Source organism: Ornithodoros turicata, chromosome 10 (genome assembly GCF_037126465.1).
Source record: "Ornithodoros turicata isolate Travis chromosome 10, ASM3712646v1, whole genome shotgun sequence".
Lineage (NCBI taxonomy): Eukaryota > Metazoa > Arthropoda > Arachnida > Ixodida > Argasidae > Ornithodoros > Ornithodoros turicata.
The window spans coordinates 29,353,713-29,378,047 of NC_088210.1; the positions used below are offsets into that span (position 1 = coordinate 29,353,713).

Below are 24,335 nucleotides of genomic sequence, written 5' to 3' on the forward strand. Positions count from 1 at the left end.
CTCATAAGGAAACGAATTACTTTCCCTTGCTTCTCCCTGGTGCAAAACTGAAGCGGGTCAGCCATTTTTAATCAGTTGCCGTGTGCTTGCTCGTGCCACGCGGAGGTCGCAAAACACAACATACGGAGTATAGGATCTGCACTAGCACGTGCAGCAAGGATATTAAGTATGATGATAATGATGATGATTGGATTTTTGTGGCGCAAAAGCAACTTAGGCCAATATTAAGTACGAAATAGATTCAATATTTTTAATTTTCAAGTTATTCATTCAACCACCTTCGTACATGGTACTTTTGGAAAGGTTGCCGTGTTCTGTCCTGTCGTACCCAGTTTGTGACTAGTGAACAAGTGCACTATTTCTGAGAGAGAAAACGGTCATTTGGAGTTTGAAAACTGTTGGCGACGCTACTAACGTATACTCCAACCGAAAATGTACGAACGCCAATAAAGCAGACGGCACCGTGCTTGTCTTGGCTCGTCCCAGTCACGGCTTAGCGCTGTCGTCTGCTATGCAATTTCTCAGGAATATTTTGTTGTCATTAGCGTCTTCCGAAGCGGCTGAAAGGCAGCTCGCTATTTCAGGCTCTTAAATCATGACTCGGAAGACAAAAACAACCAAATAAAAAACATGGTGACGTACACTCTTAAAAATGAACTTCACCGCATAGCACGCTCCTACACTCTTAAAAATGAACTTCACCACATAGCACTCTCCTAGCCAACCATCATCCCGAATGACAACGTTCTCGCCCCTGATTTGCTGAAAACGGGAGGAGGAGCCTATTTTGTGCCGTGCATAATGGCACAAAATAGGCTCCTCCTCCCGTTTTCAGCAAATCAGGGGCGAGAACGTTGTCATTCGGGATGATGGTTGGCTAGGAGCGTGCTATGTGGTGAAGTTCATTTCTAAGAGTGTAGCCAACAGTCATCTGGAATGATATCGTTATCTGCCCTGATTTGTTGAAAACGGGAGGCGTACGCCTTTTTTGTGACACTTACGCTGTTCATAATTGTCACAAAAAAGGCGTACGCCTCCCGTTTTCAACAAATCAGGGCAGATAACGATACCATTCGAGATGATGGTTGGCTTGGAGCGTGCTATGCGGTGAAGTTCATTTTTAAGAGTGTAGGCTGCATCAACATGGTGACGCGAACTGCGCTGACTCGTATGTAGTACGGCGTCACTTTCAAGCTAAATGTCGCGGGGCCCCGTGGCATTGAGAAGCTGGAATATAGTGCCACATCTTTTTTAAGAAGAAAAAAAGTAAACCGGAAGTGGGCATCAAGAGCGCGGTGCACTCACATAGCAAGATCGCTTTCCCTGTGGCATCTCTAGGTCGGCGTGTGCGGAAAAACATTGAATAATTCAAGGGATGCGCTCGGAGAACGCGACACTCATAGCCTTCTTTGCATCTCCTTTGTTTACACGGGTCGCACTGAGCATAGATACCACACTGCAGAGCACATATATTAATGTCGCCATTTGTCTTCAGTCTTTGACAGAGTACTGTGCTAACCGAATTTTATTCGTTTTCTTGTACGGGGGGTGCGTTGTGTATATGTGAAGTTGTAGTATGTGGGTCACGACCACAGCGCCGCGACGCTGGGCCCAGGGTTGTCTTCTTGGTTCGCGGTTGTGGCAGTGCATTTAGTCCCCGAAACCACTAAAAAAATACTACTACTGCTGCTTTTTTTTTTACTACTTAGAGTGTAAAAAGTTATTTGAAATAAGAAGCCTGCAGCACTGTGCAACTATAGCACACTACCGTCGGTATATATATAGCGGCATATGCGAGAAATATTTTGGTTGTGTAGCGAAGAACGTTGATAGAAACAAATTCGCGCTCATATTTAAACCACTCTCGAAGTATTGTTTTTTGCGTGTTCTTTTTTTTTCTTTTTTCTTCGTGTCTGGGGGCAGACGCACGTGAGTCTTGTACCAACGGGTACAAGGGCGGCGTACAGACGTGGACAGATGGAGAGAGGACAGCGGGAAGGAGTGCGGATACGGGGTTATAGTATGCGTCCTGGGCCGACTTCAGGAGGACCTGTGCCGACATTCGCATGGAAAGTCTTCGGAAAACCCAGGGAAAACCTCAGACCGCACGGCCGGTGACAGGATTCGAACCCGTGTCACCTCCCAGTCTCGCGCGTGGAAAGCGACCATCCTAACCACTATATGCCACGGGAGTTGGTGCAGTTAGTAATGCGTCGCAAAAATGTCCCGAACGAGGTAATAAACTGACAGCGAGTTCGTGTACATTCGTAAGCGAAAAAAAAAAAAAATTGGTCAGATTCGAATAATTTAATATGGAATGCGTGCGCTGTTTCATAGGAATCAGCAGAACGAAACGCGGGGCATACCCTTCCGAGGAAAGCGGTGCCCTTGAAGAGTTCGCCTTTTTCCGTTATTCATGAACATTGCATATCAAGGTGTTTCAGTGGATCATGTAACGTGTTATTATATGGGTGGAGACGGCATCTGGGAGATCGCGTGTATGCTCGATAACGCCTGAGGGGTGTTCAACTTGAATAATTGGCTGCGCATCAGAAGAAGCGCGCGTGCGTCAGTTCAAATCGAACAGACGTGAGGCAACATTGTCGGATAGTTTAATGAGATGATCTAAAGTAATACATAGTGAGGGACGCGGGTATTGTCACATAAGCCGAGGAAATGGTACTGATGAGCCTTCTTACTTTTTTGGTGGGCGGGGTTCATTTAGTACGTGTGTAAGTGTTTTGAAACTTTTCTTTCCTTAGTTGTGTTCTCCCTCTTTCCTCTTCTTCCCTCTCCCCTCTAAACAGGGTAATTAGTCCCTTTGAGGACTAGATGTCCTGCTACAGCCACAAGTTCTTTCAAGACTAAATGAATGGGAGTTTATGCAAGGTTTACGGACTACTTACAGCGCTTTTTTTTTATCATGCCGTTCCCTGGTGCTGGATACGTTGGCTCATACTTTTTGGAATTTTAGAAAATACAAAAAAGGTACGAACAGTAGCGCCCTCTGCCGTGACAGAATTACAACGTCGTTTTACGAAATACAAGCCTCTTTTCTAGTTCCTTTTTTTTCAGTGCTCATCACGTCATCCAAATGAAGCTCTACCCACATCTACGGTATAAGAACAACAGGTGGCAAAAGGGCCTTTGAGGGGCACGTGTCAAAGTCTTTGTAACACTGAAACAAAGTTTCTGTAACACTCTGAAAACAGAACTTCACTGCATAGCGCGTTGTGTGCCAACCATTGCCACGAATGATAAAGTTATCATTTCTGATTCGAAGAGAGAGGGAGGCGTACGCCTTCTTGTGACATTTTGGATACATGATACCTGAACCATTGAACAGAATTGTACCGTTATCACTCCTGTTTTTGTGGAAAGTGTGGGGGCGTACGCCTTTGTGCGACAATTAACATAACTGTAAAAAATGTCACAAAAAGGCGTACGCCTCCCGTTTTTAACCAGTCAGGGGGGAAAACAATGTCATTCGGGATGGTGGTTACGTGGGAATAATTGGAGCACAGCGTGCTATGCCGCAAACTACTGTTTTTAGACCCCCTCTAGCGCTTTGCACTCCCCGACGGGCTCACGCACCCTCTACGCATGTCCCCCTTTCATCCGTTCGTTGTTTTTGCTACAGTCGGGACGTTGCCAACAACGGCGAGCCGATTCTGCCGTTACCCCCCCCCCCCCCCCCCCCCCCCCCCCGTTTTTAGAGTGGAGGAGAGGAGCGAGCAGTTTCTTCTGCCTTTTGTTAAATAATGCAGCTTAGGAGTTCTTTTGCGGTGATAAGTTTGAGGAAATAAGGACACAATGTAAAATCTGATATTCTCATATTACGCGTATAGCTGTCTGAATCTGATCACCATTGAGTTTAACGTACCCGTTAGGAAAAGAAGAATGACAATACTTTTTTAGAATGTGTCTTTCTTTTTCTGCTATGCTACGAGTGGTCGGAGTTACGGATGACGGCATCATTGCCTCTGTACAGCGTCGAAAGCGGCCCTGAGAATCTGCTCCGACACTTCAGGAACTCCCACGCCGTGCTTCGCCTGAGCCATAATAGTGGGGCCGCCCTGTCTCATGAAGTTCGCGTCCTGCGCCATTCTGTTGAGGTCTGCTCCGACGGCTTCCGCCAGGTCGGTCTTGTTAATGACCAGGAGGTCGCTCTCGGTGACCCCGGGCCCGCCCTTGCGCGGTATCTTGTCCCCGCCCGCCACGTCAACCACGTAGATGATGTAGTCGGCCAGTTCACGGCTGAAGTTGGCAGCCAGGTTGTCCCCGCCGCTCTCTACCAGGATCATCTCGGGAGAGAACTTTCGAGATAGTTCGCGCACCACGTCCATGTTCACGGAGTAATCCTGTGGGGGAACAAAGGACTTTACTTGTTTTTGTCTCACTTTGGGAACGCTAGAGAAAAAAAAAAAAAAACAAACAAACAAAATGAAATACGTAAAAAAGGCGTACACCTCCCGTGTTCAACGAATCAGTGCAGATAACGATATCATTCGAGGTGATGGTCGGCCAGGAGCGTGATATGCGGCGAAGTTCATATCTAAGAGTGCACGGCTGGCTCAAAAGAACAATCAATACAGCTGCCCGTGTTTGGTGGACCTCTGAATTATTGGACCACATTAGTGACGAACAAGTCTGAGTTCGTGACGAAGCACCAGTGAGGTTTTTTTCCCCTTCTCTTCATCTCTTTCTTCTTCTCTTTTTTTCCCTACTATTCTCCCTCTTTCAATGGAATATCAAGTCGACCTTGCCTTTTGCGGTCCTTTCCTCTGTTTTTTTTTTTTTCGAATAAGCATGCATTCCCCCGTGTTTCCTTTTTTCCCCCACGGTGGAAGCAGTGCACGGCATTGCATGTGGCGTAAACTACTCTTCACAATGACATCATCTGTATTCCTTCGGGCCAGTGGCGTAGCGGGAAGGGGTTGGGTTCCAGGGTTCAACCCCCCGCCCCCCGAAATGGTAAATTTGGTAGTGCATGTGGGAGAGGGAAACGAGAGAGAAATCCTACTCCCCCATGTAAAGTCCCCATATAGAACCCCCCCCCCCCCCCGAAATACTTTTCCTGGCTGCGTCAACAGCGTTCTGTGTGCAGCGGTGCGAGACCTTTTTTACGGGAGGAATTATGAATCTATTCACTGAGTTCGTCACCGTATGTTAACTTTCTCCTTTTTTTTCTTCTTACAAACAAATAAATAAACAAGCAAACAAACAAACTTTCTTCTTGTCAGCTTCGCTTCACTTTTTTTCTTTCTTTTATTTCTACGTATACGTTCCATGTCTGTATTACTTTATCTTTCGTTTCCGTTTTTTCGTCCACCGTGATGCATTCGTCGTAATCTTTACCTCTCGAATGGCGGCATGGGGACAGCCTCCCGTTTCCACGGCTCGCAGTCGTTCTTCCGGCAACGCATCGTTACGGACGAGGAACTCCCAATCCTCCCTGGAAGCCCATGCATCCACAGAAGACATCACATTACACACGCAGTCTAGTCTCCTTCCTACACTTCGTACCTGGTGAAGATATCATTGGTGACTACACAGATGTTATGCTTGTTCCGGAGGTACTGACAGAGCGCCAGGACAAGAGCAGTCTTTCCAGAGCACACGGGTCCACCGATGCCCACAGTAAAGGCGCGCTTCGAGAAATCCGTTCTCGTGATAGGCTTCGCGCGGGCCACGTAGCTTCCTGGAGTGTCCATGCGCTCGTGTGTGTGGCCGTGACCACCATGGTCATGGACGTGTCCGCCGTGGTCTTGCGAGCCTTTTGCTGCACCGGCTGTTGGGAATAGTAAGTCAAGATCGCTGAAAACTCATCGGAGGGCTATAGCTCAGTTGCAAGGTCATTGTACATCGTGCTGTCATCAAGTCATTCTACTATGTCACGAGTGCTGAATAGCTTCAGAGTACTGCAACTGATGTACAACTATAAGTTCTACACCAGGGGGCGCCGTGTGGGGGAGCCATATTGGCTCCGTTAAGTTCGTCTGCTATGTTAATGACGGGTCTCGTCTGTAGACTTTCGTTCTTTCTTCTGCACTCTTAAAAATGAGTTTCACCGCATAGCACGCTCTTACACAACCATCATCCTCAACGAGAGGCGGAGCCTATTTTGTAGCATTATGCACGTGCATAATGCTACAAAATAGGCTCCGCCTCCCGTTTTCAACAGATCAGGGGCGAGAACGTTGTCATTCGGTATGATGGTTGGCTAGGAGCGTGCTATGTGGTGAAACTCATTTTTAAGGGTGTGTATTCGACCACGCTTTTGCGTCTTCCTTGACGACAATGGATCAAGGGCCCCTAAACAAAATCGCACATGCTGTTACGGTCAACGCGCTGCGATTCGCGATGTGAAATAAGTTTGCCGCAGCATACGGTCGTTTTGACTATGAGCGGAAAGTAACTGTGCACTCTTAAAAATGAACTTCACCGCATAGCACGCTCCTAGCCAACCATCATCCCGAATGACATCGGTCTCTCCCCCGATTTGTTGAGAACGGGAGGCGTACGCCTTTTTTGTACCGCTTATGCTGTTCATATAATTGTCACAAAAAAGACGTACGCCTCCCGTTTTCAACAAATCAGGGCAGATAACGATGTCATTCGAGATCATAGTTGGCTACACTCTTAAAAATGAACTTCACCGCATAGCACGCTCCTAGCCAACCGTAATCTCGAATGATATCGTTATCTGCCCTGATTTGTTGAAAACGGGAGGCGTACGCCTTTTTTGTGACACTTATGCTGTTCATAATTGTCACAGAAAAGGCGTACGCCTCCCGTTTTCAACAAATCAGGGCAGATAACGATATCATTCGAGATTACGGTTGGCTAGGAGCGTGCTGTGCGGTGAAGTTCATTTCTAAGAGTGTAGGAGCGTGCTATGCGATGAAGTTCATTTTGAAGAGTGTGTTGTTCCACCGGCGTGTCAACAAAATGCCGCCGAGTTGCATATTATGTCCAATGGGAGAGAGGCGCTCTCAATGTTGCCAGACGGCAGTCGGCGTATAATGCCGGGGAAAAGGAATGCAATACTCTGAGCTATTCAGTGACTCTATAGTGTTTACTACTGAGATATTGCACAGTATCAGGATTCTCGTAGACACTACACTCTTAAAAACGAACTTCACCGCATAGCACGCTCCTATCCAACCATCATCTCGAGTGATATCGTTATCTGCCCTGATTTGTTGAAAACGGGAGGCGTACGCCTTTTTTGTGACAATTATGAACAGCATAAGTGTCACAAAAAGGCGTACGCCTCCCGTTTTCAACAAATCAGTGCAGATAACGATATCATTCGAGATTATGGTTGACTAGGAGCGTGCTATGCGGTGAAGTTCATTTTTAAGAGTGTAGGAACCACTGGAATGACGTAGGCAGCATGTTCCTGAGTTTGGGGGAAAAGACAAGGCTTTATTCCAGTACATATAGGAGGGACAAAGGGGTGACGAGAAAAAAGGAAGACCGTAACGTTACGGCTTTCCATTTACTGGAATAAAGCTTCAGTCAATCTTGTCCTGTGTTGCATGTTTGTTTGTTCGCGCCCATGTCTTTACCCTAAACTCGGGTATCTGGTGCCTGCCTGTATGTCATGTTTACACCATGTAATAATAGTAATAATTTATTTATTTCCACATAGCATAACATGTGGCGGGAACTGTGAAAAAAAAGTCACCCGGGTGACTTGACGAGCTCACAGCTCCCGTGAAAAGAAAACAATTGGCATTGTTTTACATACAAGAATTGCGTATACACTTTCGCGATATATAGACAGGATCAAAAAAAACATTCGTTCAGAACACGTGGCAAGATGTAGCTCACACTTTGCTCCCCGTAGCGTGTTCTGCAACGGGGTACAGCCCGTATTTTTTGGTTCCTACAGTTATAGTAGGGTGTGCTGAGATTCAAATTAAATAAAGCTAAAATGGTAGTTATACAGTTTTTACATGCTCCCGGGTAAAAACATAGTAGCCTATATCTGTACAAGTTATGTATTTGTATCAAGCCATGCTTTTTAAACAGTCCTACTGTCGTGTGGGTGTAAGGAAGGCTGTCTAGGATTCGGATGAACTTTTTTTGCAGAGCTATAGTAACTTATCCAGGTCCGACCTAGTTGCACTTCCTCACACCAGAAAACAGTACGTAAAATGGGAGTACATGAGCGCATAATAAAGTATTAGTACAACTGACGGAAGTCATCCCCATATCATCGTCATCATGTATTTCTCTCTCTCTCTAGTACAACTGATTTGGGTAGGGATGAGCGATATCTGTAGAAGAAGCTAAAGATACGTGATGCTTTAGAGTGAACATGATTGATGTGCAGTGTCCAAGAAAGAGTAGAGGTGAAAGTGACACCAATAACTTTAACACTGTCGACAACGCTGATAACAGTGCCATCAATCAAAAGTCGCTCTTGCGTTGACAGACTTATTCTTGGCAGCAAAGATACACGCCTTGGTTTTTGTGGCATTGATCCTTAAACAGTCGCTCCTCGTTAAAATGTCGCTCCCAAAATCCCAACTTTCTAACGCTAGAGGCAGAGGAGATGGCATACTTTGTGCCATGACTCGCTCGAAACCAAATACAAAGGTTAGACTATATATTCATAGTTGTCCTGCACATGCTTCACACTTGAACATGGACGGCCTAAACGGACACCAACGTTAGTACGTTACCCAGGCAACCGGTACTACGCCGTTGAACCTAATATGAGTTGAATCTGGCTCACATATTTTTTCGGTTCATCAAACGCCTTCATCCTCTACATCTACGAAGCCTTGATATAGGTAGATTTCCACCTTTGCCACATGGCGTACCGAGGATGCCGCCTGTATAGGTGGTGAGACGTCTACGTTTTATTATTTTTAAGCTGTTGTGTCAAGCCGGAGTAAACGCCGTTTTTAGGGTATCGTATTTTCAATGCCACCCGTCAACCAAGCCGAGCAGTGAAAAGGCCATGATTATAGTCCTGCCGACAAGCTTTCCTTTGAGCGGATTGAAGCTAATGTTAGTACTTTCTGAATTGGCAGTTCTCCAGGAGCCCACTGGACTCTTCGCATGTACTCTGCGCAGAGTGCGAAGTATTGACAAGTATTTGAAAGCTTCCAATCCTCCGCCTCCTCGACTGCGTGTTGGACGAGATACAATATGTAGAGCGAATGCTCTGTCTTTTTTTTTTTCTTTTTTTTCTTCTGCGTTTTAGTGGTGACGCTGCGCACTTTCAGCGTGGCCAACCACGGCGAGCAGTTTTCATCTTCACCACCACCACCACCACCACCACCATCTCTGGCAAGCTCCTGATATTAATCGGAAGCAGGCTCGAACATTGTGCGATTGTGTGGTATCGCTATATTTATGCGCAATGTGCTATATTCAAAATGGCTGTGCAAAAGAAAAGATAACCTCCCAAGAAGCGAAATATACTACGAGGGTTCCTGCTCAGTTGCGTATCCAATGACGACTGTATTCAACAACAAATTAAATATAGTCGCTTTGACAGCATATATGAAGACATGTGCCATGTGCCTAGCGGTACTACGTGGGGCACTCCTGTTCGGTATATGAAGGCGCTACGATCAAGGTACCTATGTAAAAATGTTGCTCCCTCTTCTGCCCTGTTATGTTATAGGTGGGTCTCTTATCCTCCTACTTCATTCCGAGACGTCTCCTACACGAACAGTTTCTTAAGATAGAGTCTTTGTAAATATTGCTTATCAGGACACTCACGAAAACCTGTGGCACTAACTCCTCTCTTTATTTATCGTCTGGGAATAGATAACGGAGCTAGATATGACGAAGTTGAGGCCAGTTGCTTAACTGCGTTAATATCCGTCATTTGCCATTAGTTCAATATGTATTTGACGTTTGACTAAGTTTTGATCCCTAAAAACAGAGAATGATAATGTCTATATATGCTGCTTATGCGTGCCAGTGTTTTTGGGTCAGGCAAGGATGCGCAAATTTATTTCCTTGTGATAAGCACACGCTACTGATTAAATCACGGAGAAGCTCATGAACACACACTCACACACACACACACACACACACACACACAAAGAATGCATCACTTATTGCTTTCCAAACGTACAATATGTATAGAGACAACTACAAGGTGAGAAATACTTGCCTTGGACAAATCTGCATGTTTCTGCGGCTACTGGTGCGGCCATTGCTGTCTTCCTGAGGAGCGTTGAGGACACAACTGAAAGCGAAACTATTCCTCCACACGTGTAGTTTCTCCATGTAGCTAGTTCCGATTACCACCACGAGAGCACCGACCGACTCTGCGAGCGCCCTCGCACGACTTCTCGCAGCGTTAACGCCATGTTGTTGTAAAATGGCCGTGGTCATTGATACCGTGTAATTCGGCTTCATTGCAGTGTACTCTAATTAACTTTGTGACAAAGAGGATTGCTAGTGTTTACTTGTTTGGTAAGTTTTGGACATATGCTTTCGAAGTGGAGGAGCCCTCCTGTCGTAGGTGTTTTTCTACGGGACGGTGAACATCATTTTGTGGTGAGTTCGGCTGCGTTAACCTTTCCCATCCGTGTAACTTATCTGCCTCGTTACATTGCTTCTTAACTTATATTTGCGGATTTTTCGAACGTACCTCGAGTTCACACTACCTCTTTCGGCATTTGGCGACCGACGATTTTGTTGTGTCTGACGCGTTGCGTTTTTCACACTCCGGTTTTCATGACGGTCTGTTTCCTTGTGTTGCTGTTTACACAAACAATATTCTGGACGCCAAAGGTTTTGCACACCTAAACAAGTTAAACGAGCTGTCGGATAAAAGTGTTCATTTGGATTCGTATTTCCTGTGACGTAGAGGTTGTTTACGTGATTGGCTCATTGGCTCAAAATGAGAGCGCCGTTAAAAGTTCCGTGTGTATTTTATGGAGCAGATAGAGCGGAGTGCAAGGTCTTTTCGCGTTTTGTTTCAGCCGGATAAGTTATTCTTTACCTCTCCAGCGTCAAGAGTGTTTTTGTTGACTCGCAACACTCAGGAGAATGGTGCCCTCGTTCGTATCTCCTGTCTGTAAATGAACGAATAACAAAACCGTGTTGTGTTCTTGAAGCGCATGTGGGGCGTGAAACGCTGCGTATGTCATTTTATCGTTTTTCTGTCCATTTCGCTAACGGTATCAGGCATTTTCCTGACATACACGAGGTCGATATTGCAAGTTATCACAATGTGGAAACCTTGCAGTGAACAAACCATCATGTCCCAGATAACAAAAACCGTACTCCGAAGAGGCACACTGATGCAGCCTCGTTTTATTATTGGTCAGGCTGGCTGCCATGGGCATCTTATCATGTACTGGGAGAAAGAAGAGGGCAGGGGGGGACTGATAGGAGTGCTTACAGCAGATCCCAATTTGCATTCTGGCAGCCCTTATAGTGAAATATGTCACAATAGCAAGATGCTATTCTAGGGATGATTGTTGCAGCCTTGTTCGCAGCGGGACATGCTTATTGATTGGCTACACGAGTCCCTGATTGCGTGACATTGTGCGCCTGAGATAAGTAACGTACACGTTTTCGAGGGTGGCTGCTTCCATGCCATCTCTGTTGTGATGCGGGATATTCTTAACCACCGTAAAGGACTATCCCTTTCACCGGCTGTGTAGTTGGTTCTCAGAGTTCCAACAACATGGGACACTATTCGAACCTCCTGGATACGCAACAGGTGAAAATGTCGCTGTTCATTCTTTCCCCTTGTGGAGGAATGTTTTACCGGTAATGTTCTGAATGGCATGTACATTCCTATTTAAAACAAGTGCCATGACATGTGCTGATCAGCCCCATAGCACTCTGCGCCGTACCGTTTCCTCCCTTTTCGCCAGTGCCATTCGGCTTACGGGAGCCTTTATTCTTTTCTCTGGAATTAGTTTTGCTCCATACTAAACAACCTCCAGAAATTACTTTGATGCTCAACCTCACATGCACACACACACAAAAAGAAAATGTGAACAGCTGAATAGGTCACTGAGGACGTGGAGCGCTGAACATTTAATAACCTTTTTACTTTGCCGGAACGAAAGTGTTTTGTGATTTTATTTGAATTAGCCAAATATCACGCACTAATTATTCGCTTCACATTTCCAACATGCAGGGCACTGATAGCTTGAGAGGAGTGCAGGTGATACACAGTCTGTTCAAAATAGTTTCATACGGGCCACCCTTCGATGTTCCCAATGGATACCACATGTTCTTGCAGGTGTATTATGATGGATGGGCAAGCTTAAACAGGTGCTGTTGAAACAATTAAAAAAGCAAAACACGAGGCTGCTTTTTGCAGAAGGAAATAGTGTTTCTTTCTGCGTGTTCATCCGCCACAGCTGCTACTTGAGGGCTTTCTTTGCTCCTGGATGAGGAGGCAGGTGTCATAATATACAGGGCATGTTCAATCAAGTTAAGCAAGCACCGTGATACTTGATGGAGACAAGTTCGTCATTGCAGAGTGCAACGAGAAACAGGACGAACGCAGCAGAATGTGAGTGTGTGTCCTGTTTCTTGTTCCACTCTCCAATCATGAGCAGTCGCTTGGTGCTTGTTAGCGCATTTGTTGTTCATGCAATATCCAGTTCCATAGCTTTTACCACCTAAGGGATGGTGATGTGTAAGCAGGCCAGTGCTCAGTAATACACATGGAGATGACTATATAAACACAATGGCCTACTGTCTTTGTCCATTTCAAGCATACTGATATCATGTAAGGAACAATGCACACAATGAAATAAGTATGAAAAGATCATATCATTTATATTTACCAGCATATTTAAATGCTGGAGCTGTTGTACTTCCTGTGGTTAGTGTAGTTAAGTTAGTGCTCCGTTATCATAGTGTGGTACAAGTCGTCATCATAGAATTCATACTCCAGTGGCACAAAGGACTGCTTCTCTGGAACATCGAATTACAGCTAAGACAGCAATAATAGCAAATCATAGCCTCATTTGCTCCAGTTTCTGCATAAGCAATCCAAGTCAAGTAAAAGAGCATGGTTCTGTACAAATAATCGAGCAAAAAGGTAGTACAGCGTGGGTTTGAGACAGACTACGGCTGATTTCCATTTCGTAGTATCCAGCTGATCTGTTTAAAGTGCGCTGTCAATCAGTACAGTAGTGGAAGAAAGATGTTCACACGGTGGAGCCATTCAGAGTGGGAAGTTGTGTCACGTAACACCTACTCGGACCTCTGCTGGGAATATGCTGCCAACCGGAGAGATTTAATCAGAGCGCTTCCGATGCTCAAATGACGTTAGGAGGAGGAAGATGTCATATGATGAGCGCATCCTCTACGTAGCCTGCGTTTCCGCTTCCGGGGGGAAGTTATGGAACGTCGTCTCTCTTTTCTCGCACGTAGCACGGGATGGACTTTCTCTTGTGTCCAGCACGGGGAGGATACGAGAGGAAGGATTTACGACCGAATCCCGCGATGGGGGGCGCTGTTTCATTGATGTATATACTCCAGGCTGAACACTCGCGTACAGGGTTTTACGCAGAGCGAGTCGAACCGAAACGTTTTTCGGGTTGTTTCGGGTTCGGCCGGTTCAGGTTGAGCTCCGGAGTTCACATATATCGGTTCGATTAACCGGTGCCAGAGGCTGTAAACCGGTTCGGAACCGGTTCGAGGTTCTAATAGGCTACAAAATTATTGGCGGCCGCTAAAAATGATCCCTGATCTCTTAGTTACGTTTTTATGCATTATTTTCTGCGTTTTGACCAACAGGAACCCATTTCATCCCTTCTCCGAGCAACGTGCCGATAGGCAGGCAGACCGCTCGAATCCCCCCACCAACACCACCACACACCAAGCCGAACCGGTAACCTAAGTTTTTATATGGAAGTTATGGTCCTGGTGGTGCAGCGACCAGCGCGTAGGAACCTCATCAGGAAATACCAACATAGAAACACATACTCACATCTGTTTGCGATTATCTGCGTTTTGCTTGTCTCGGGGTTCAGTCAAATTTCATCATACAAAATTGCGCTTGTTTTGTTAATTAATCACATATTTTTGTTGCATATCCATGAATTGTCTGCACAGAACAGTGCGGGGTTCTTTGTTCGAACCTGGGGCACGGAAATGTATATGTATCTATATATATATCTTTTTTTCTTTTATAACCTTTACTTTTTATCGAATTTCCCGTTGTCTTATCCTTAGCGAGTAATGCGTTTTTTTATCTCGCGCAGTACGTCCTGTCCCGTCCAGTCACGATACCGCCTTGTCGCCGCAGCACCCTCTCCCTCATCACGCGATAGCGCGTCACCAAAACCCTGCGCCTCGTTTCCTGCTTGCTCCCTCATGCCACCACGGACTCACTCTCATCGCACTTCCCCAGACCACGTGACAGTCTCACCTGATAGTCTCTCACCCAGCTTTTGCACATCATCATGGGGGGCCACACAGAAAAGAGATGTCCGAAGGTGCCATAAAATACTGCAAAATACCTTATAATAATAATAATAATATTAATGAACAAAGAGTAGTGTGAGGTGTAGTGATTGTGTAGCCGGACAGTGTGTGCAATGGACCTTTTTCACGATGGTCTATGCGCATGCGCTTGACCATGAGGCGCCGGAGAGGGTTATCTCCGTCTTCACGAGATGGCGCAGTATGGGGACGACAGAAGTGAGGAGCAGTGGGGAGACCGCACGAACGGCGCGAGCTCGTCGGGCTCGCTCCGGACCGGTTTTGGTCCTTTGTGCTACCCACGTGGATTTGTTTTGACGCGCGCCGAACGTGGTTCGCTGGACAGCCACTAGGGTACGACGCGTACGTGAAAAATGTCCATTCATTGCTGAAAAACTCCACTTGACCCGCCAAAAGCATAAGCTGCCTTTGCAAGTGGGTTATTGAAAATATGGAATAGTTCTTCACAAAGGGTTAACAATGTTGTGTACCACTGATATTATATCCTATTTACACACTGCATTGCTGACTTGCTTACAGCGCGAACTTTGAAATAGAAAAATCAGATTAGCAGCAAGCTGACTTTATTGGCACTGGGTAATTTCACGTTTGCTACTTCAGTATGACTCATAAAATATTAGGATACAGTGGCTGTCGTACATAACTGTTCCGTCTCCATTTTTTTCTTTTCTTCTCTCCCCCTTTTTCTTTCTAATTTCCCGAGGATGACATCCGGAGAGCCTCCTATGAGGTTGTAAACTTAGTTGACGGGCCCATCTTAATCCTCACATTAGTTACAATGTTACTTTACCAACGTGCACACGAAGACCAGGTTGCTGTGACGAAGCATTTCTTGTGGTTCAACAAGTTCTTTGTTGAGACAGTGCTCTGTAAAGTGCAAAGTTAGGTTGTCCGTCGTGTTTTGGCAACTACCAAATAATACTGAGTCGCACAACACTGTACCGTCTGCCCTCTAAAACTGAAACTTGACCACGACCATCTCTATAATACACGACCACAACACTCGCATCTAGCTCCAGGCAGACCGAAAAAAAAAGGACCAACAAGTGGGAAAATAAAACAAGCAACTGCTGATTCAAAACTGAAGTGCTTGCTTATACAAGAAATTCTTTTGGACGTCGTAACTGGTGTCAGTCATTTCTTTGCCAGGAACACGCAGTCTCTTCTTACTGTCGCATTCGCCCATTCTCTGTAACTGCCCTGTATGTTAACACGGAATGCCTCTCACGCGAAACTTAAGCTGTGAACGCGCTTGCATCTATCTATCTTAAACGCATGGTAACTGGCCCCAAGGTGCTGCTGCCCAGCTTATATGTACCATGTACAGCACATAGCGCGCGGGTTTTACAGTTTTACGTGCCACCTTACGCTGCAGAGCGCAGCCCATTTCTGAGTATTTAGTTTCACAACTGTTAGCTCTACATGCACAGAGAACCTGCGACAATACACAAACATGTACGCACGAAGTATTAACCACAAGGACCACTCGTATTGCACACAGATGAGCTACAACAGATGCTCTTCTGGGTACGGCAAGTGGTGCCCTTGCCGGGCGCTCCGCGCGTAAATACGTCACTTCAGCTCCTCGGGCCGCGGACGGAAGTCCTACACTCTAAGAAAAAAAAAAGGAGTACTTTTACTCCTTTTGGGGACTAAATGCGTTGCCACAAAAAATAGTCCTTTACGGGAGTAAATGCATGGGAGTAAATGAACGTCACAGAGTGGAGACTGCATTTCACGCGCTGTTGTAAGAGTCCCAGGTACATAATTCGTGTGCATGCGTGAAAATACTTTAAAGCAAACCTTCAGCCGTGATATATCGAGTGATATAAAATCTTGCGCCATACATAGGGCACAATTTGAGAAGAAACATGCGCTAACTGTTTCTTACTCTGTGTGGGTGGAAAATTGCTAAGTTGGCTGAGTTATACAGCCCTAGGCCATCAAATTGGCAAGTTAAAACCAAGGGCACATATTTACGTAGACTGTTGCATTCAGGAGACCATTCGCGAAGTTCAGTGACAATTTGAGTCCTGGGGAGTAAATGTCGGGTTAGGGGACTAAAATGGGGAGTAATTGCAGTCTAGGGGAGTAGAAGCTGCAATTACTCCCTGTTTTACTCCTTTTTTTTAGCCGAACGGGCGAGTGTTATGGTCGTGTGTTACAGAGGTGGTCGTGAACCTGACGTACCTACATATGTGCTTCCCTTTTCCTGTTCGCCTGCTGAAACAATACTTTCCTTTTTAAAAATTTGACATCCCCGCGTACATTGTGTACTTGACGGAGGGTCACGTGAAAAGTGGACTTTTTAGAGTATCGGTTGATGTATGGCTGATTTTGGTCGAATATAACTTCCCGGAGGCTTTTGAGAACTCGTCGGCAGGATGGACCATTATCGTACGTTGAATAATAAACCGGTCCCTTTTCCCTGCCTTCGTAACGGGGGGGGGGGTCATTAAGAAGGGGGGAAGCCTTTATATTTTCGGCGTAAACCACTAAAAAGGGGGATCCCAACAATTGTTAACGGAACCTGTTTCGTATAGGGAACGCTGCTGCTTCCCATCTGAAGTGTGACTCGATACCGACATCTGCTAGATTTTCTTGAGATGCGCTATCGTTGGCTTATATGCACAAGCCAACCAAAGAAGTGAAGTAGTAACTAAACCGAACTGGGCATCATTACGCATTATAACGGTCAGTTAAAAACATGACTGCATCTTCGGGCGTTTATTATTGATGCGCCGAGAATGCAAATCATCATCATCATCTTCAGGCATTGTTTTTGGCCACGTGGCCCTCATGCTATCCTAATCATCCTTCTTCTCTCCTCTCTCCACAATTGTTACGGACGGACCTACACGGCTGTCGACGTTGGTGGACCCTAGTATAAAAACTACTGCTCTGATGTGTACTCTAGCAAAATACATCGTTGAACTTTCTCCATGTTCGGTCGGTATACATTAGAAAGACCTGTCCAGCAGTGCGACAGAGCTAAAACAAGGGGTGTCTTTGCGAACTGTACCCCCTCGTCGAATGCCCTTCGAGGACAGTACGGCAAATGAGATGATATTGAAATAAAACCGCTGCCGAGCGCAACGTAGTTGCCATGACCTTTGACTCGCTTCCGCACGAGAATGCGTGCCCAAAACATGCGCAACTCACTTTTGCTACCTTATTTGCTTGTAAGCGAGTAAAATAAAACGTCCGCGCAATTTCGACAAATTCCTCCTTGTATCACGTGATTACTCATTTTCCAATTCTATTTTTACCGGCTTCGTCGGCGGTATTTTAATTGAGTTCCGACTTTCGTTTTTCATTTTTTCTTTTTCTTTTTGCTTTGCACCTGCCCTCCCCCGCCTCGACACTCCTAAGTTTAAACACCTCCTACGCGCATATCATTCTGGAGAGAAATCGTGCTCCAGAATAGCCCCATCTCTCGTCAATTTAGACTTCCTTCCTCCGCTATTCGTACCTCTATCCCACAACAGTGTACCGGTATTGTTTTGAGATGCGGCTTTGAAAAGCTGCCCAATCCCTGCTGGCACGCTCACCCTCGGATTTACCGCTCCCGTGGCTGAACAGGGCAGGATTCAGCTTTGTGTGCCTTCGCCAGCGAATAGTATATATACTTTGCTACACCCCTAGTATTTTGCCTGTGCGGTTCGTTGCTCCCATAATGCTGTGCTTCACGCAGCTTCCTATAGATCGGTATTCTCCTCTCCACGTCTCCAATGGTCGCTCACACGCCGAAACGTCGTCCGCTTATCGATCGTTTTGAGCAATACGTGTATATAGCCACAGTGCAGGATTTCTGCTGTGATACGGTCCCTCGTGCCCTCCTCCTTCCACGTGCTTGCGAATGGGTAGGAAAGAAGAGCTCTGGATTTGCTCCGTATAGGCATTGGAAGGGAACCACTGTTTATATTGATATATTGCCTCGTTGTTCGCGATGTGATTTGCGCCAAGTTTCGTCCGTCGGGGTATATAGTCCCGTTGTTTCGTTTGTTTCGGACTCGCAAGCCGCGACGGCGTTTCGCTTTCGTGCTGTGCGCGACTTCCGCTCTAGCGCAATATGAGATTATCCTTTATATCAGCACGAGTCAGTATCGGGTGACCGTGTTTTTTTGTGCAGTCACGGAAGACCTTGGCTGTACTCTCTTTTGTGTTTCGTACAAATTCAGGCGTGCGCGCAACTCAGATTTGCTTTCCAGAGCATTGTTCTGAGCGTGTACGTATACGTCCCTAATTACGTGATTCACCATTCCAAAACACGAAAGAGTTTCTAATTGTGACGAAAGAAAGTCGGCATTTTTTTTTTTTTTTTTTAATGTTGAAATGCACAACGAAAAGACGGCGGACCCCTTTCGTCGGGAACGGTAGTATACACGATCGTTCACTCACATTATTCTTTATAAGGGGACATCAATGTCTCCGTGGGGCCCCCTTCTCCTTCTTTGTTTTCTTTTATTGCATGGGAAAATTGTATGAAAGTTACTACGCCCTGATGGAGGCGCATGTGTGAGAACCCCAGCACGGTGGGGGGAAAGAGAGAGAGGGAGAGCAGGAGAGATGGGAAAGGGAAAGCGAGAGAGAGAGATGGAGGCAGTTTGCGACGCGGTCGGTCGCGTTTGCCGGCGGCTGGTGCTGCTGTGCACCCGGTGATGCTCGGGCCCGGTGGTGGCGGCGGTGGTGGTGGTGGTCATCGTGCCATGTCCCTGGCTGGATACGTACAGCAAGTTGGCGGGCCCATTGCCCTGTTGCCGCTCTTGCAATCGCCGCCCATGTGTGGTCCAGTGGGTGCGTGGACCGCGGCTGGACCGCCGCCGTGCACCGTATACCACCATCGGCATCTGGCCTACATTAGACATGCGAGGTAAGGGGATTTGAAGAGGCCAACGGTCTTGGGACGGTGTGATCACTGCATTGCTATACGCATCCACCCGCCCCCCTTTCCAGTGTAGAGTTCCTACGTCTCACAGTGACTGTGTGTTCTTAAGAGTAGCACCGCTTATCTGGCCTCTCTCTCACACACACGGCGGAGTCCAAGCTTCTCTGTTGCTGCAAGAAAGTACACTTTCTTATCTGAGGCTTTCCCACAAGTTAAACTCATTAGCCGTCTGTCTAGTGAGCAAGTTTTTACAGATCAGCAAATACTTATCCACTGATAAGGCATCACGGGAATGATGAGACACACTCACGTGAGAGATAATCTCGTGTCCCGGTGAAGGCGGTAGATGTTGAAGCTTTGCTGTAATGAATGAGCTAGCTGTCGTGAATCTAGCATTACACAGGACAGCATATTATCACGAGGGATAAAAATAACGTACACGAAAGCTATGGTTGTACGAGACTGGGATAATGTTAGGAGAAGCATTGTTGATGGCCGCGTGGGCGTGTATTGATGTGTTTATGGTGACGTGTTGATTTACCGCCCTGGCCCCGAATGTGAATGGCAGCATACAGAGCTTCTCACAAAAGTATGTTTTCTAAGGACCCTATATATACAGATAAGATATACCTTCGTATGTTTCCGACTGTGCAGCATGTGCAGTATACGGGAATCGATTGGAACATGCCCTGTTGGCGCTGAATGTTAGAAAACGATTAGTTGATTATGGCCAGTGAAGCACGGCACGGCACGGGCAGAGGAGGAAGCAAATTACGTACCGCATCTGTAATAAAACAAATTCTTGCTCAACGTTTCCCACGAACGTTCTGGGCCGCTTTACGAACTTCCTGCATTATTCTTAGGTCTGGCCACATTGAAAGCGACGTTTATTTCGCGCGGATACATCCCGTTTCGCATTGATCCCATTGCGCCCGGCTCGGTATTTTGATTAACGACCCTTAACGGGCTCTACAAGCGGCGCGGAATAACTGTCGTCTGCATTTTTTCTCCGGCCGCGTAATATTGTCGTCGTCGTCGTCGTCTCTGAGGCAACGGAAATTTGCGGTGCCCCCCCCCCCCCTTTTTTTTTAGATAACGTGTGTGCCCCCTCTTCCTCTCTTTGTGCGGATTGTCGACGAGAGTCGCAACCTGTGTCACGTGGTTGCCGAAATAGCTGGGCATGTCCTGCCGACATCTTTGTCGGTGACGAGGACGACTGTGCACATCGCCGGATTTAGATTTTCCCCTGTCCTTCCCCCACTTGAAAAGGGGCGAGAGAGAGAGAGAGAGAGTGAAAGGGACGGTGAACACTGCTATGCTGTCTACCAGAATTCAGCATCCGCCGTGGCTGGCATCAGTGAAGCAGCTGCTTCCTTCAAGCGTACGGGGTCCACCTGGCTCCGAGGATTCCACACGGCATATGGACGACGCCGAGGCTTTTGCCCCGCTCTAATGCTCCATTTTTTTGTGCATTTTTATTTTATTTTATTTTTGCTTTCGTTACTTACTGTTAGATCTCCTGTTTCGACTTGTGTCATCATCATGTTTCTCTTCATTTTTTTTTTCTTTTTTTAGCGTGGCAGCTGAGATTGGGCGGTTCTTTCCGGCCCCCTCCCTCTGTTTTTTTTGTACAGTACTATGTTCTCTGTGGTGGAGACATAAAGAAACGAGGGTTATAGGTTGTGGGCAAGCCATAGGTAGTTATGGTTTCGTTGGGTGTGGCGATCGAACCGAGAAGGTGATGGTGGAGGAGAGGTATATTGACGGAGTTCGCGTGCGGTTGGTTGTGTCCGCTGGATAGGCACGCCATTGTTTCTCGTACATGCGCGGGATATTTCTGACGGATAAATATTTTAAGGGCTTTTTTTTCGTGAATACAGGGGCTGGCCTGATCAGTTTTAGCGAGTGAAGACAGTGCAGACTTTGGGTATCATTAAACGGCATCAGATATGCTTTTCCTTTCGTTGAATATCTTGAGCAGTTTTATCGTTTTTCGTGATGCGTGCGCAGTTTGTGCGTGATTAAGTAAACATTTCGTAATGAAAACGTAGTTCGTATACGCAAGAAAGCTCTTATTTGCCGCCAGGGTTTCCTGCGTGTGTGACGATTTACCCATGAGACCAGGGAAATAATGCAGCCTATAAGAGCTAAGTTAAGCTTATTTGATTGCTACTGATAGTTTTTCAACGTATTGTTGCCAACTAACGCATTGTTGCCATATGACGCAAGTTCACTCATGACGACCGTCAAATGGGCATCATTCAGCATTACATCGTGGGAAATATGACGCGATGTTGAGTGAGGGCCTGCGATGTGATGTGATGCTGGAGTTGAAGTCGAATGACGGAGTCTTGAAATTGATGTCGAATGATGGGTTTCTTTCAATGTTGGAATGTGAAGTTGAAGTCGAATGACGGGTTTTGAGGTTGAAGGGTTATGAATGATGTTGATGTCAAATGATGTGTTATGATGTTGATGGGACGTGATGGGCTGTGAGTAAGATCCACCGGGATGTGATGTTGAACGAATTTCTAGCAAAGTGCCGACCTGCAGTGTATAACGTTGGTTTAGTACAGATGCGTCCATATCAGAAACAGCAGTACAACAGCCCCAGAGACTTGGCGACCCTGTGAGGTACTATACAACTCTGCATTCTCGAACAAAGCCTATTTTATCGAAGACTATAGCTCTGCGATCGTAAACCTAACAGGAATGCGTATAAACGTGCGGCGGAAAATCGCGTACTAAGACGCCATTCGCGCTCGAAAACGGCGTCTTTTATTGACTGCACGCAAGACACTCACAATGGCTGGAAGAGCCGCGGGAAGAAGACTCGGAGCTGGAGTCGCGCGGACGTTGAACCCCCGTGGGGGACGACCCCACCCTGCGAAGGGGAGGCAGAAGAGCAGGATGAGGCTTTCTTTCTTTTTCATTATACTTTTCTTTTTTCTTTTTGTATTTTCAAGCGTTCTCGTGTTCGTTGGGTAAAGGGGTGGATATCTACACTTCATTTCTCATTCTCCCGCGCTGTGTTTGTCAGTCTGGCGGGTATCGATTGCCGGTGGTTCACAAATGGGGCTTTTGAAATTTCACTGCGTCTTCGAGTGAGCGTCGTCGACCGATCCGGCAGCTGGAGATCGGCAAGAGCGCGCTCCCATATGAGCACCCGAGACAAAGGATCCCAAGCAGCACGACATCTTGGCCCAATATTGGACCAGTATTGGAGATATTGGCCCAATCTTGGACCAATATTGGGCCAAGATGTTGTGCTGCTTGTGAAATTGTCATGTTGCTCGTGGACAGTTTAGACTGAGGTTTCCACAGGGACGGGAATGGTACTTGACATTTGCAGACAGACATGGTCTGTCCCCCCAAAAAACACGTTTAAGTGAGATACAGCGAAATTGTGTAACTCACCTGCTGGTAAAATCGAGAGGAAAAAAAAGGAAAGAAAGCGTTGGGAAAACAACAGCAACAAGAAAACGACATCCCAAACTTAAAGGACCATGAGAAGGGCACTGTGGTTGCTTGGGGACCATATTTAAGAAGAAATATTGGAATCGAATGAGTAATGTGGATGCTTTTACACCATAGCAATGCTTCATCTATAGAATTGTGGTCTGCCGTAGTGTTTTTCGTTCCTTTTTTTTTTAGTCTTGGCTCTGCAGGCTTCACGTGCCCATTTTCAACACACAAACCTGTACTGTTACTGTACTGCAACAGCTGTAGGCAAGCAGAAGGTATAAACACTGTTCAAGGCTATGATTGCTCTGATTTAATCCTTCAAACCTCACAAAAAGGGGATGCTTTGTTCGATAGATGGGACTTAGGGGGCTATGGTGTCTCCTGCTTGATGTGCTCACGTTTGTAAAATATGGGAGCATGAGTGAGAATTTGGGCTGGTTGGTACATAGTTAAAAGCGTTAAAAAGCCATGGTGCAGGGTAAGACAGTCGAAACGAACATAATTAATACTCCCCGTGTTGCATCTTTTGATGAGAGTGTGGCCGACTGTGTCTGACCTCCCTAGATATCGTCAGGGGTGAGGAAGTGCACAGGCTTTGAGACAAGTTTAGAATGTTGAGAAGAATGGTATGACCGACTATTTTTGTCACACTGTTTAATGCCTTCCGTGTAGTAGAATCATGCAGATAATATAGTTTTGTTTCTGAATTTCAATGTCCACCGAGAGACTGCAGAGTTCCAGCGACATCTCGCACTCTTAAAGGAGCAGTGTGGTGACATTTAATATGACTCGTAACCCTGTCTGATTCATCGGGCTGTCCACCAGGTGCCACCATGCAGAATATTTTCGCTGTGCAGTGCATTGTCATTGCGCAATCAACTTTACAAAAACAGTCGGAGACAGCGGCTGCGGACGGCCGACACGGTCCTCGCGTGCGTCGAAAAGTCCGCGTGCCTTTCCCTTCTTACGCTCACGCGCTGCTTATACCGGCTTGAGCCGCTCCGTTCTACGTCACGGGTCACGTGCCAGGGGAACGCGCTACGTCACGCGTTCCCTCATTCTCCAATACGCTCAACCGTTGAGGATTTTTCGAGAATGTGCGGAACAGAGGCCTCACGCGCGCGCTCTTTGCGCAAATTCATTAATTCATTAATTCATTCATACATTCATTCATTCATTCATTCATTGCACATTCAGGGGCTCATTTTATTCCTTGTTGAACAGAATGCAGCAAAAAAAATAAATAAATAAAATAAAATAAAATTGGGGGTCACTGCAGTACTCCTTTAATGTTAAATTATTGCTTGTGCTTTTTTACGGTCGCGTTACTTCAGAACAGTTTTAGATAAAAGTGAAATGCACAGTTCCATGTTTATTTGTTTACTGGTATTTGTTTACAGGACTTGAATGACCTCGTGTAGGCCCATAGCAAAATGCTACTAATGGAAGAGTTGGTTGTCGGGCATGTTGGTATTCCATCTAGACTCGAAAGTGCGGACACACCGTTTCGCTTGACAGAGTA

The 24,335-nt window shown here is 46.2% G+C and overlaps 2 protein-coding genes across 6 annotated transcripts in view; one reads left to right on the forward strand and one right to left on the reverse strand.

Annotated features, from left to right (window-relative positions):
* The window catches only part of LOC135369806 (SPRY domain-containing SOCS box protein 1-like), a 92,919-nt gene that overhangs the window by 60,669 nt on the left and 7,915 nt on the right, over positions 1 to 24,335 (forward strand). Inside the window, exon 1 of one of the 5 annotated variants that reach the window (XM_064603340.1) lies at positions 19,058 to 19,333. The exons of the other annotated variants lie outside the window; for them this stretch is intronic. Coding sequence (XP_064459410.1) covers positions 19,122 to 19,333 — 212 coding nt within the window. The 5' untranslated portion in view covers positions 19,058 to 19,121. Of the gene's footprint in view, positions 1 to 19,057; positions 19,334 to 24,335 lie in introns of those variants that run through there. 5 annotated transcript variants of the gene reach the window in all.
* On the reverse strand, positions 3,817 to 10,258 carry LOC135369807 (urease accessory protein UreG-like). Its single transcript, XM_064603345.1, has 4 exons — positions 10,148 to 10,258; positions 5,527 to 5,791; positions 5,359 to 5,455; positions 3,817 to 4,361 (listed from the first exon to the last, which is right to left on the reverse strand). Exons 1-4 carry the CDS (start codon positions 10,188 to 10,190, stop codon positions 3,975 to 3,977), a joined length of 792 nt encoding a protein of 263 aa, XP_064459415.1. The 5' UTR covers positions 10,191 to 10,258; the 3' UTR covers positions 3,817 to 3,974.